Below are 13,381 nucleotides of genomic sequence, written 5' to 3'. Positions count from 1 at the left end.
TCTACCTACTGAGAGGCCACCTAAAGGGGCGTGGTAGGCACTTATGGCCGCCACGTATACCTTTAGTGTGGAGTGAGCTAGCCCTGCGGATAAGCGAGTAAGAACTCCAGAACTGTACCAACCGGGCAGTTGACTGGGTCTAGGTGGCGCTCGCGAATAAGTTCCACTTAAGGCCATACAGTTTCCTCGTAGAGGGAGCTCTGGATTGGAGAAGGGTCTCAACAACCTCGGTTGAGAGACCCGCTCCTATGAGTTGTGCCCCCTCAGGGGCCACACCCATAACCTCCACTTCTCTGGGTGGGGGTGGCATATTGCGCCCCCAGCCTGAGACAGGAGGTCCCTCCTGACGGGAATCTCCCATGGAGAGCCGTCGAGGAGAGATACCAGGTCCGAGAACCATACTCGTGCCGGCCAGCGCGGGGCTACTAGTAGCAGCCGCACTTGAAACCGGCGGACCCGTTCCAGAACTCCCGGGAGCAGAGCGATCGGGGGAAAGGCGTACAGACGCAGCCTCGGCCACGTCTGTGCCATGTCATCCAGCCCCAGTGGAGCTGGAGGAACTAGAGAGTACCAGAGGGGACAGTGCGATGTCTCCTGAGTCGCAAACAGGTCCACCTGTGCCTGGCCAAACACTCTCCAGATCTGCTTCACCACCTCTGGGTGAAGCATCCATTCCCCGGGCCTCGGCCCCTGCCTCGACAGGACGTCTGCTCCCACATTCAGATGTCCAGGAATATGGACTGCTCTCAGGGAGAGGAATTTCTCTTGAGACCAAAGGAGTATCCGGTACGCCAGCTTGTATAAGGGGCGTGAGCGGAGTCCTCCTTGGTGGTTTATGTAGTAAACCACCGCAGTGCTGTCTGTACGTGTTTGTTTCTTAGGTCTGGGAGAAACCTCTTTAGGGCCAGGAATACTGCCAGCATCTCTAAGCGGTTTATGTGCCACGAGAGATGGTGGGCACTCCATAGGCCTTGGGCTGAGCGGCCACGCATGACCGCCCCCCAACCGGTAAGGGAAGCGTCGGTCGCTAGCGTGATGCGGCGACCAGGCACTCCCAGAACCGGTCCCTGAGAGAGGAACCAGGGTTTCCTCCACATGGCCAAGGCACGTAGGCAGCGCCGCGTGACCTTGATCTTGCGGAGCGGGTTTCCCCTCGGGGAGAACCCCCTGGTCCTGAGCCACCACTGTAGTGGTCTCATGTGCAGCAGTCCAAAAGGTATCACGTTGGAAGCGGCTGCCATAAGACCTAACAGTACTTGAAACTGTTTGACAGTGAGTGACTGGCCTAGCTTTACTGCATTCACCGCAGTCAGTATGGAATCGACTCGTGCAGGAGACATGCGTGCCTGCATGGAGATCGAGTCCCACACTACGCCTAAGTAAGTGGTCCTCTGTAGTGGAGAAAGCACACTCTTCTTGGCGTTGAGTCTCAACCCCAACTCTTTCATGTGAGCGAGAACAGCACCTCGATGCTGAACCGCTAACTGCTCCGAGCTGGCTAGGATGAGCCAGTCGTCTATGTAGTTGAGTATGCGGATGCCCTGGAGTCGCAACGGAGCCAGAGCAGCATCCACACACTTCGTGAAAGTGCGGGGTGAGAGAGCTAGGCCGAAAGGAAGCACTCTGTATTGGTAAGCCTTGCCCCTGAAGGCGAACCTGAGATACTTCCTGTGCTGAAGAAGGATGGAGACGTGAAAATAAGCGTCTTTTAGATCTATCGTGACAAACCAGTCCTCGGACCTGATTTGTGACACGACCTGCCTGACAGTAAGCATCTTGAATTTCAGCTTCCTGACTGAACGATTTAGCAGCCTGAGATCTAAGATGGGCCGAAGCCCCCCATCCTTCTTCGGAACAATGAAGTACCGGCTGTAGAACCCGGATTCCTTGTCTTGAGGAGGGACCACCTCGATGGCCTCCTTCCTCAGAAGAGTTTCTACTTCTTGTTCCATCACCAGACCCTGCTCGGGGCTTACTAAAGTTGGAAAAACCCCGTTGAAAGGTGGCGGCGTGGCGCCGAACTGGATAGCATAACCTTTCTCTACAGTACGCAGGACCCAATTTGAAACTCTTGGCAGTAGTTTCCACGCTGCCAGAAAGTTCACTAAGGGTACCAGCCTCTCGAGACTGGTGTCTGGATTTACTTGAGGAACTAACTCGGAGACCTGTAACAGCGAACTGGCAGGAAGCTCCTGAACTAGCTCCTCGAGAGACCCCCGCGGGGGCTGCGAACTCTCCAGGGCCGCTACGTTTCCGGGCGGGACAGCTAGAGGATGTTCGCGGGAGATAGCCGCGCCCTGTAACACTGGCAGGGTTAGCTGACTCATCTCCTGAGGGCCATGAAGGGGTCTGAAACCCGCACCTGGAGGTATGGTGCAAACCCCCTCGAGAGGGGCTGCCCTCAACGGCCCTGAACCACAACCGTCAGGGCCGCTTAGCCGAGGACTTCCTTGACTGGAGGACGACCCTCAGGTCAGGCCTCTTCGTCTTGGAAGCCCCCGACTTAGAGCGTCGCTTTCCGGGTCCCCTAGGCTGGGCCGGGGGAGCACGGGCAGCAACGCTCTGCTTCTGTGCCTCACGATGGGAGCTCGTACACGGCTGAGGCTGCTTCTTAGATGGTGCAGCAGCCTCAGAGGAGAACACGCGGCGAGGAAGGAATGTTCTGAACGCCGCCGCCTGCTTGCGGGCCTCCTGGTGCCTAGCCACAACGGTATCAACCGCGGCACCAAAGAGGCCAGATGGTTGCAGGGGGGCGTCCAGAAGCGTGACCCTGTCCTTTTCTTTTACGTCGGACAGGGTCAGCCAGAGATGCCTCTCCGCGGTCACCAGGGCTGCCTCCTTGGTGGCGCGGAGAGCGAGATCTGCAGTTTTTTGCATCTCTGTGACGCTAACTTCCTCGCCGCTGCTGAACTCCTTCAGCAGGTCAGCCTGGTAGGCTTGCAGGATGCCCATGGTGTGAAGGCAAGACCCTGCTTGACCTGCTGCCGTGTATGCCTTACCCATCAGGCCAGATGTAACTTTAAGAGGCCTGGTGGGCAAGGACGGAGCCTTCAAGGACGATGCCGAGCCGGGTGACAGATAGCCCGCAAGCGTTTGTTCGACCCGTGGCATCGCCCTATAGCCACTCTCCTCTGCCCCCCCCACATTTCCATAATTTTCAGCGGGGGAGAAAAGGCGTGAGGAGTATGGCTTCTCCCACGATCTCGAAAGTTCTTGGTGGAGATCGGGGAAGAAGGGAAGGCTCCGTTTTGGAGGTGCTGACTTTGTCCGCAGGAAGCGATCATCTAATCGGCTTCGCTGCGGCTCATGTGATTGCTGTTGTTCTGCGGGCCATGTGATGTGAAGTTTGGCTACCGCATTAGTCAGCACCTCTATGAGCTCCTCATAGTGAGGCGAGCGTGATGGCGGTTGTGGTTCCTCTAAGACACTTTCTATGTCAACCTCCTCGGAGGAAGACAAGAGGAACTCGGGGACCTCCTCCCGGGGGGAAGAAACCGCAGCACGGGCTTCCGCATCCAGGAGGAGATCGCTCGATCCGCTGAGTGAGGGCGGAGATAGGGGGTCACCCATCTCCATACCCTCCAGCAGATGGAGCTGCGAGCCCCACGAGTGCAGCCGCCGCTCCGCCTCGACGGAAGCGGGGCCAGACCCACGGGGCACGCTGGTGAAAGCCCCCTCCTCGAAGAGGGCTTTCCGGGAGCGAAGCACGCGCACCGGCAGGCGTTCACAGTGCTCACAGCCAGCCTTTTCGAGGGCTGACTGAGCGTGCTCCGCTCCCAAGCAGACCACGCATAGACTGTGTGTATCCCCACCAACAATGAAGCGTTGGCAGGGAGGGACACACTGTCTATGCGGGCGCTTAACCACCATCAAACTCTTTTTGCTTGGTTGTAAAGATGCCATTCTACTCAAATAAAAGGGTGTCAAACTGGACACAAAAACAGCAGAAATGGCAAGACAGACACAGACACAGAGCGCTCTCGCTGAATGACAAAAGCTGCCGCCGGCTTCAAACGCACGTGCTTTATACTTCCTGGTCGGTGACGTCACCCCCCGTCATTTCATTGGTTGTTATACACAGTTCAGAGTGCGGCCCGCCAATGGCGTTCCCCATAGCGTTCCTGACGCTGCTCGAGTTCCCGGAAGGGAACTGTGATTTAAAATGTCAAAAAGTTCAGGCATGCAAACTTTGGCCAAAATGTATTGATTATATATCAATATGGCTTTTAAATGCATAAATTAATAAATAAATAAAATCATTATTAACCCTTTGAGCAGTACGGTCCCACATATGGGATTCTAATTTCTGTGCCCCTGGGAGTACGGTCCCACATATGGGATTTAGAACGTTCGGTGACGTCACGCAGCTGACAAATTCAAACTGCGCTTTGGCGCGATGGCTGGCGCAGAGCCAGAGACGGCGGAGCTCTGCACTTGTCATACAATCACAACTATGCAGCGTTTTTAACCACATAAAGCTTATTTTAGGTTTCAGACATTTAAATACACATAAGTACTAGTAAAACGAGACATTAAGAGTTTGTAAAATACACACATAGGTCTATGGAAGCAGCAAATAACCATCTATTCAAATATAATTTGCCGATGTGTTTTATTTCTATCACATACACATAGGCAACGTAACTAAAAGGTTCACTCTAATCCTCTTCTAGTTCACCAGCCACTTACTTGCATGTATTTCGGGAGAAACGGATGAATGTACCTGATGTAAACGCGGCTGACAGGACTCTCTGAACTGCAGCGCGAACAAACATGGCCGCGCCCATCTCAAGTTTCAAATCACGATCCAGATCATTTACATAGGGTTTTAAACGACGAATCATACTAATTCACACATATTTGTGAATCGGAATATTAGATAGTTCATGGCATGGTAAGCAAGTGTGTGAGTATTCTGGATAAAAAAGGAAAAACGAAATTAAAGCGATCTATCTGTCATACAGTGTTATTGTGGCTGTGTTGTGTCACGTGACAAGCATGACGCGTCGCCATGGAAACAATAAGGACGAACGTTCTAAAATAACGGTCGCTTAAAAAAAACTCACTCTCGGGGGTCCACTAGAATATTTTAAACTCACCACTGAAAGGGTTAAATTAAAAATATAATTAGAAAATTATATTAACAATAAAATAATGTTAAATTATTTAGGAATAATAATAATAATAATAATAATAATAATAATTTTATTTTTATCATTATTTATTTTAGTTAATTCAAATCAAATATTCATGTTTATAGAGCAATACTCAATCTTGTTAAAGATTATATTATATTATAATTTACTTTCTTAAAATATATATATACTTTGGTTTTCTGTGCAAGAAATCAATTCAAAGATGTGCTGGGAAGGACATAATGCTAAACTTACCACAGACTTAATGTTGTCGTTGTTCGCTGGAGTTTGGATTACAGAATCGTGATTGAATTCTATCTCAGTACTGCCAAGAAATTCACTCAGCTTTTGCACACTGAGAAGAGGTAAAAAAAAAAAGCTGTGTGAGGGTAAATGTGTGAAACAATAAAGGCTGAAAGCACTGGAAGCATTAGTTACTCAAGTATATAAATGTCAAATGCAGCAGAATGCAACACATCAGAATGAAGGCTGTCAATCACCTGACGAGTGCTTTGACGGTGGAGTGCAGGACGCTGGAGAGCAGGAAGAGGGGTGTCACCAGGATGTGGAAGAGCGACAAGGAGCCGAACGCCACAGCAGGAGACAGATTGAAGTCTGTAGCACTGTGCACGTGCACGTGAACCACAAAGATCTGCCAGGAAAACACAAGCATCACACTCCAATCATACACAGAACTCTCACACTGAATTGCATAAGTGTCTGTGGCATTTATACAAATCATCTTTTGTGAATGAACTGATATGTGTGAGAGAGTATTACATAAGAGAGAGTGAATGCGCGGACTGAAATAAAGACTCACTGTGAGAACAGCAGCAATTGGGATGGCAGCATTCATGAAGACTGAAATTAAATAAATAATTGCATTTTTAATAGCTGAAAGTCTATTTATGGTGAAAAGCGAAACAAATAAACTTGAATGGAACTGAATTTAGTTTATTGTAATTATCTGTTTATCTAGACCAGAGGTTCTCAACTCTGGCCCTCGAGGTCCACTTTCCTGCAGAGTTTACCTCCAACCTTGATCAAACTCACCTGCCTGTAACTTTCTAGTAATGATGAAGAGCTTGATTGGCTTGTTCAGGTGTGTTTGATTAGGGTTGGAGCTAAACTCTGCAGGAAAATGGACCTCGAGGGCCAGAGTTGAGAACTCCAGATCTAGACCAATTATCTAGACCAATTTAACTTAATAATTTAATGTTTAAGTACCTGATTACCAATTTTATAATATATTTAATAATCTAAGTTGCATCATGATATATTTAATCATCTACATTTTAATTTTACGCTATAACATAGTTACAGTGCCTTGCGAAAGTATTCATACCCCTTCATTTTTTTTTTCACATTTTCTTATGTTGCTGCTTTATGTTAAATGATTCCATTGCATAAGTATTCATACCCCTATCTGGGATAGTTTAAATTTAGCTCAGGAGCATTTATATTGCTTGTAGATTTTACTACACTTCGAGTGAAGTTAACCTGTGCCAAATTCAAATGAATGGGTATGATTTGGAAAGGCTCACAAAAAACAAAAAAACAAAACAAAAAAACAAACAGCCCTGAGGTAAAAAAAAAAAAAAAAACTACCTGTAGGGCTCAGAGACAGGATTGCATCAAGCCAGACATCTAGGGAATTCAGTTCAGAAAAAAAAATTCTGCTGCATTGAAGGTTCACAGAAGCATGTAATCTCCATTGCCCTTAATGGAAGAGGTTAGAAACAACCACGACTCTAACTAGAGCTGGCCTCCTGGCCATACTGAGCAATTGATGGTGAAGTGTTTGGTTAGAATGGTGACCAAGAACCCAATGGTCACTCTAGTTGAGCTCCATGATCATATAAAGAGATGGAAGAAATCTACAGAAGGACAAACATCACTGCAACACTACACTAATCCGGTTTTTATGGCGGTGTGGCAAGACTCAATCCTTTCCACAGTGAAGACACATGAAAACACACTTGGAATTTGCAAAAAAAAAAAAAAAAAAAAAAAAACACCTAAAGGACCCTCAGACTGTGAGAAACAAGATTCTCTGGTCTGATGAACCTCAATTCCAAGCATCATGAAGAAAACCAGGCACTGCTCATCACCTGCAGAGTAACTTTCTAAAAGTACAGTGTGCTGGTAGCAGCCTCATGCTGTGGGGTTATATTTTGGTGGCAGGGACTGAAGGACTTGTCAGAGTATAAGAAAAGCTCAATGCACCAAAATTTTGAGAAAGCCTTAATGAAAACCCAGTCCAGAGCATTCAGAAAAAACGCATTTCACGTGTTCCACGTGTGATCACATGGTCCACATGGGAATTCACACAGAATGCACATGAAAGTGTTCCAAAAGCACACGTTTCCACATGTGTCGCATGTGTTTTTGCACATGTAAAATTTATGTGTTTTTTCTGTAAGGTTAACCTCAGACTAGGCAGAAAAATTCACCTTCCAACAGGACAATGATCCTAAGCACACAGCAAGAGTGGCTTAAGACAACTCTGTGAATGTCCTTGAGTGGCCCAGCTAGAGCCTGGGCTTGAACCCAATCAAACATTTCTGGAGAAACCTAAAAAGTGCGTCTGCCGCCATTCAACCTGACAGTGATTGATAGGTGAAGAGGTGAGGCAAAGAATGGAAGATAATTGCCAAATGTTGATGTGCAAAGCTTGTCGCATCCTAACCAAAAAGACTTAAGGCTGTAAAGGTGCTTCAGCCAAGTGGATATGAGCTTAGCTCATGGGTATGAATACTTATGAAATGCACTTTTTTTATTCTGTTTTTGTATTGTCATTAGGGTGTATGGAGTCTAAATTAATGAAAAAAGCAATTCAACGCAGTTTACCATAAAGCAGCAACATAACAAAACATGAAAATAATTTAGGGGCATGAATACTTTCGCAAGACACTGTAATAATAAAGTTTCTAAATGTGAATTTGCAGGGTTTTTTTGCTGGCAGAGTACTGTTTTTGTCTCTAACATGCACATGGCCTGAAAAAATCACTGTGTAAACTGCATATCCCCTTTGACTTTGAGCAGATTTTGGATGTGAAGACTTACTGGAAAGGGACGTGTAGAGCGCAAACGTACGCAGGTTTCTCAGCTCTTGTCTGCGTGTTTCCTCCACACTGGATCTGAAGATGTGCTCCCATGCATACAGCTTCAGCAGCTTGATTCCCCTCAGCAGCTCATTGGTTTTCTTCAGTCTTTCGCTGGTGTATTCCTGTAACACACGGCATCATTGCATAAAGTATCTGACTGATTTTATAATGCAATCAAGGTGATACACAGTATATAAGTTTCATAGTAAGCAAGGGCTAGACACAAGAGTCCTAACAGAACATTCCAGGTTTCTTTCTATTCTATTTAAGCTATTTGCTGTGTAGTGACAGTATCTATATATCCAAATGGCAAATCAATATCAGTAAATTGCTCACCAATGTACTCTTCTGTGCCCGTGAGAGTCGAGTGGCCACAAAATACTGCAGAGGAGCCAAAACGACGATGACCGTGGCACCGATTAGAGCGCTGACTCCCAGCAGATAATACAGCAGTAAAACCCCAATCACAATCTACAGATGAAAACAATACCACTGAATTGAACAAAAACAATCATATATATCAAAACAATTACAACTATTTATTCATTTACGAATTAAAATTAGTTTACAATAAAAACAATCAGTAAGAAAGCAGTTACTGAAAAAAAGATTCAGTATTTCATCAGTTTGTTTCATTAGATAACTGTTTATATATATATAAAATAGTTCATCTTAACCTGAACCGGCATGGCCCACAGGTTGGGACAGAGAAAGAAGAACCACATGAGGTGGTTTGTGTCTCGGGCCACTAAACTGCAGATCTGAGCCGTGGTCATGTCACCCATAGACATGTTAGATGTACACAGTCGCATAATCTTGTTGTAAATCTTAGTCTACAGGGGAAAAAAGACATAAAAGAAATGTTTCCAGGTAACCAGAAAAATGTCAAACAACTGCCATTAAAACTTTCTCCAAACAACTGGCTCAAGCTCTAACACCTGAATGGCTCCTCTGAGTTTGATTCCAGTCTCGATGGCAACATAATAAGAGGCTTGTAGGAAGGTTCTCTGCAGCAGCAGTGCCAGAAACAGCAGCACTGCCAGAACATAAGCATTCGCTAAGAAGGCTTCTGAAGAAATGAAGTGGACTCCAAGCAGCTTCACCTAGGAAACAGAGTCAAGTGTGTAAAATACTGACCAATGAGTGAATCTTTAAAAAACAAGTCATGGCAATAAATAAATGAATAAATACAGTACGTCACAAAAGTGAATACACCCCTCACATTTCAGCAACCACTTTAGTATATCTTCTCAAGGGACAATACTATAGAAATGAAACTTGGATATATTTTAGAGTAGTCAATGTGCAGCTTGTATAGCAGTATAGATTTACTCTTCTCTGACTCAACTCAACATACAGCCATTATTGTCAAAATAGCTGTCAACAAAAGTGAGTACACCCTAGGTGAACTTGTCCAAAGTGTCAATATCCTGGGCATGGAATTGACCAGAGCTGCACAGGTTGTTGCTGGGATCCTCTTTCACTCTTCTCGGAGCTGCTGGACGGATTTTAGCGGGAAGCAGCTGTTTGAAGTTAAAAACGTCTTAATGATGGATTTGTTTCTAACAAACAGTTTTTGGCTCACAAGATGTTAATTGATGGAGCCGTGTAGATTACTTATGTATTATTGTGATGTTTTTATTAGCTGTTTGAACTCTCATTCTGATGGCACCCATTCACTGCAGAGGATCTGCTCCTGAGCAAGTGATGTAATGCTACATTTCTCAAAATCTCATGAAGAAACAAACTCATCTACATTTTGAAACAGCAAACTTTCATTGTTTGGGTGAACTATTTCTTTAACTAAGACTAATAAATTCTTTAGAAATATTTGTCATTGTTAGTTGATGTTAACTAATGCACTGTAACAAATGGAACCTTATTATATGGTGTTACCATAATATCTATCGGAAAAGGATAAAAACGTACTATAAAGGTACTTTTTACCTTTAACACAGCTCTTAAATCAAACATGAGTTGAATGGAAATGATTGGACACTACTTGTTTTAATATTTTGTTATGCAATGCACTGACATCCAGGCGTTTAATTGTGGCTTAACAGTCCAAACAACTACTGTAAATGGTGTATTTTTGCATTGGTACCGGAGGCAGAACGCTGTGATTGTCACTGCTGATGTGATGAACAATCCCAGAGATGCAGAGTGGCCCAGCAAAGCCCAGCAGATCAGCCATAAAGCGGAATGTAATGCTGAGCACCAGAGGTCTGCCGAACGCCTGACGCAGGGCACGCCAGATCCACCGGGAGCCCTTCAGCGGGACAGGACCGTTCTCCTGCACAAATGACAGGGCAGAGCAAAGAGCTTAGTGCAAATATCAAAACCACAGTGCTTATTACAGACAAAGATTATGAGATTCAGTGATTATAGTAAATTTTAATCATTTAATCATTAACTGGTGTACAGATTTTCTAACATATCTTACATAAGGTGCATAATCTGAAGTGTTTCTAAAGTTCCTTTTATTTTAGGACAAAGGGGATAAAAATAATTCTCTTGCATTAAGGACATAAGCAGTCTGGTTATACAAGTGGATGTCTACACAAAACAACAACAAAATGCAGGACAGATCAGCCAAAAAACACACACATAATCAGAGTTTGCAGATCTCTGAATTTGGCAGAGAAAGAGATCCTACTGTTTAAACTTATGTAATATCTGCTTACATGTCACTCTTCCTGGAATCCAGATGATATATTGCTGGCCTTTACAAACTATTTGCACATACTTTGAGTGATATCATGTCAATTTTCACTCCTTATTTTTCAATTAAGAGTTAATAAAGGCATTTTTTTGTGATTTGCTCTAACCACATCCTTAAGTTTGGGGTCAACAATTTTATTTAGAATGTTACAAAAACTATATTTCAAGTACATGTTGTACTTTCTATTAATCAAAGAATCATTAAAAATGAAATGTATTAAATATGAAACAGCACAACTGTTTTCAAGGTTGATAATAATTAGAAATGTTTCTAGAGCAGCAAATCAGCATATTAGAATGATTTCTGAAGGATAATGTGACAATAAAAAGTGGAGTAATGATGCTGAAAATTTAGCTTTGATTACAGGAATAAATTACATTAACATACTTTGCATAGAAAACAGCTATTTTGAATTGAAATAATATTTTTACAATTTTTACTGTATTTTTGATTAAATAAATAAAGCCTTGGTGAGCAAAAAAAAAAAAAAAAAAAAAACATAAAAGAAAAAATCTTACCGACCCCAAACTAGCATGATTTAATAATGGACAATACTACATTTTTTTTATTAACATTAACCTAAATTAAAACTAATATGATTATGTTATATTCTATTATATTAAAAGGGGATAGCAAAATTCTCATAATGTAATACAGATCCCTTTAATGCAGTGATGGAAGTTAATGTACCATTTGTGTGTCGAAGGCCTTGCGGAGTCTTTGATAGTTGGTAAGCGCTCTCATGGAAATAGGCAGCTTGCCAATGGTTTTCAGGTTGATGGGCTGCTTGTGTGCAGACGTGATGAAGGTGTTCATCCACCAGTATGTGCTCTTAGACAGCAGGTTGACGAACGGCTGCAGGAAGCGAACACCCAGATCCTGGAGGTCATCAGGTGGCTTGACCTCTGTGGGATACTGAAACCACATGTAGCGCTGAAACCGAACCAAGAACACAGTCATTAGTCAAGCAGGAACACGACAGCCATATGTGCATTTGGATTTTAAAACCATCATTAATTTCTCCTTTTGCTGTTATAACAGCTTCTACTGTTTTGGAAAGCCTTCCACTTCATGTCAGAACATGGATGATGAGCCAAACAAGTTTATCTTATAGTCTCATCAATTCATGCTCTTGGACAGGTTGTCTTCAGCAAACTGTTTGCGGGCTTTCTTGTGAGCCAGCTTCAGATGAGGCTTCCTTCTGGGTTGACGCCTATGCAAAGCCGTATGGTGTGTGGTGTATGGTCTGAGCACTGACAAGCTGACCTACTTCTGCAACCTTTAAAGCAATGCTGGCAGCACTCATGCATCTGTTTTTCGAAGCCAGGTTCTGCACCTGACGCACAGAACGAGTGCTCAAATTCGATCTTGGAAAACCTTTGTATGACCCTGACCACTGTAGTCTAACTCAGTTTCAAGGTGTTACTGAACCTCTAATAGCCTTGATCATCGTTGTGGAGAGCAACAATTCTAATTCTCAAATCCTCAGAGAGTTCTTTGCCATGAAATGCCATGTTGAACATCCAGTGGTCAGTATGAGAGAACTGATACACAACTTTGTATGGTCCTGTCAAGCAGACAAAAAACATAAACATGATGAATAGGACATGTGGCTTTGCGTGGTTAAACAACTGCTGTTATCACTTAGGGTGTACTCACTTTTGTTGCCAGCTATTTTGACAATAATGGCTGTATGTTGAGTAATTTTCAGGGGACAATAAATCTATACTGCTATACAAGCTGCACATTGACTACTCTAAAATATATCCAAGTTTTATTTCTATAGTATTGTCCTTTGAGAAGATATACTAAAATGGTTGCTAAAATGTGAGGGGTGTACTCACTTTTGTGAGATACTGTATAAAGACGTGCTGAAGCCCTACTTAAGTGGATCAAAAAACACTGTTCAGTACTATAAATGTAACCTATAATACATTTTCCTTTAATTGTAGATAACATACAATTAACTGTCTGAAACTATAAATGTATAAACTTAAGTATTAAAGATATTCTTTTCGTAAAATCGTTGTAAAGCTATTAGCTATCTAAAACAAACTTGAGTAGACTTTACCCTTGTTTTCCCACAACTGTTAACATGTCTAGATATTTTGTTTCCAAGTGTTCAAACTTCAGAATGTCCAAAAACATATGAAGCGTCATTATCTAGGCAAACTATAATCTGATACTGATTGAAATGTGTTATTATCATGTAGCTTTGCTGTTTTTTTTCTCCACCAAACAGCTTGACTCGTCTGATAATTGCCAAAAACTTTATTCTACTTATGTGAGGCCAAACAGGGTGAAGTTACGAGACAGGATTATCCCAGTGAGTTATGAACATTCATTTTTAAGCAGTCATAGAGTTCAAGATCTGGATTGAGTCTCTGTTCTCCTCAGAATCAACAGAACACAACCAT

General features: G+C 43.6%; 1 protein-coding gene across 1 annotated transcript in view; it reads right to left on the bottom strand.

The window, feature by feature from the left end:
• Positions 1-11,924, bottom strand: part of abcc8b (ATP-binding cassette, sub-family C (CFTR/MRP), member 8b) — a 105,094-nt gene extending 93,170 nt beyond the window's left edge. Inside the window, exons 1-9 of the mRNA XM_073851118.1 lie at positions 11,655-11,924; positions 10,347-10,535; positions 9,181-9,345; positions 8,920-9,075; positions 8,579-8,713; positions 8,202-8,364; positions 5,956-5,996; positions 5,636-5,787; positions 5,391-5,490 (exon numbers count right to left, since the gene is read on the bottom strand). Coding sequence (XP_073707219.1) covers positions 5,391-5,490; positions 5,636-5,787; positions 5,956-5,996; positions 8,202-8,364; positions 8,579-8,713; positions 8,920-9,075; positions 9,181-9,345; positions 10,347-10,535; positions 11,655-11,924 — 1,371 coding nt within the window. The remainder of the gene's footprint in view (positions 1-5,390; positions 5,491-5,635; positions 5,788-5,955; positions 5,997-8,201; positions 8,365-8,578; positions 8,714-8,919; positions 9,076-9,180; positions 9,346-10,346; positions 10,536-11,654) is intronic.
• Positions 11,925-13,381: the final 1,457 nt, after the last annotated feature.

This window comes from Garra rufa, chromosome 11 (genome assembly GCF_049309525.1).
Source record: "Garra rufa chromosome 11, GarRuf1.0, whole genome shotgun sequence".
Classification (NCBI taxonomy): domain Eukaryota; kingdom Metazoa; phylum Chordata; class Actinopteri; order Cypriniformes; family Cyprinidae; genus Garra; species Garra rufa.
This window is presented reverse-complemented; position numbering and strand designations above follow the sequence as displayed.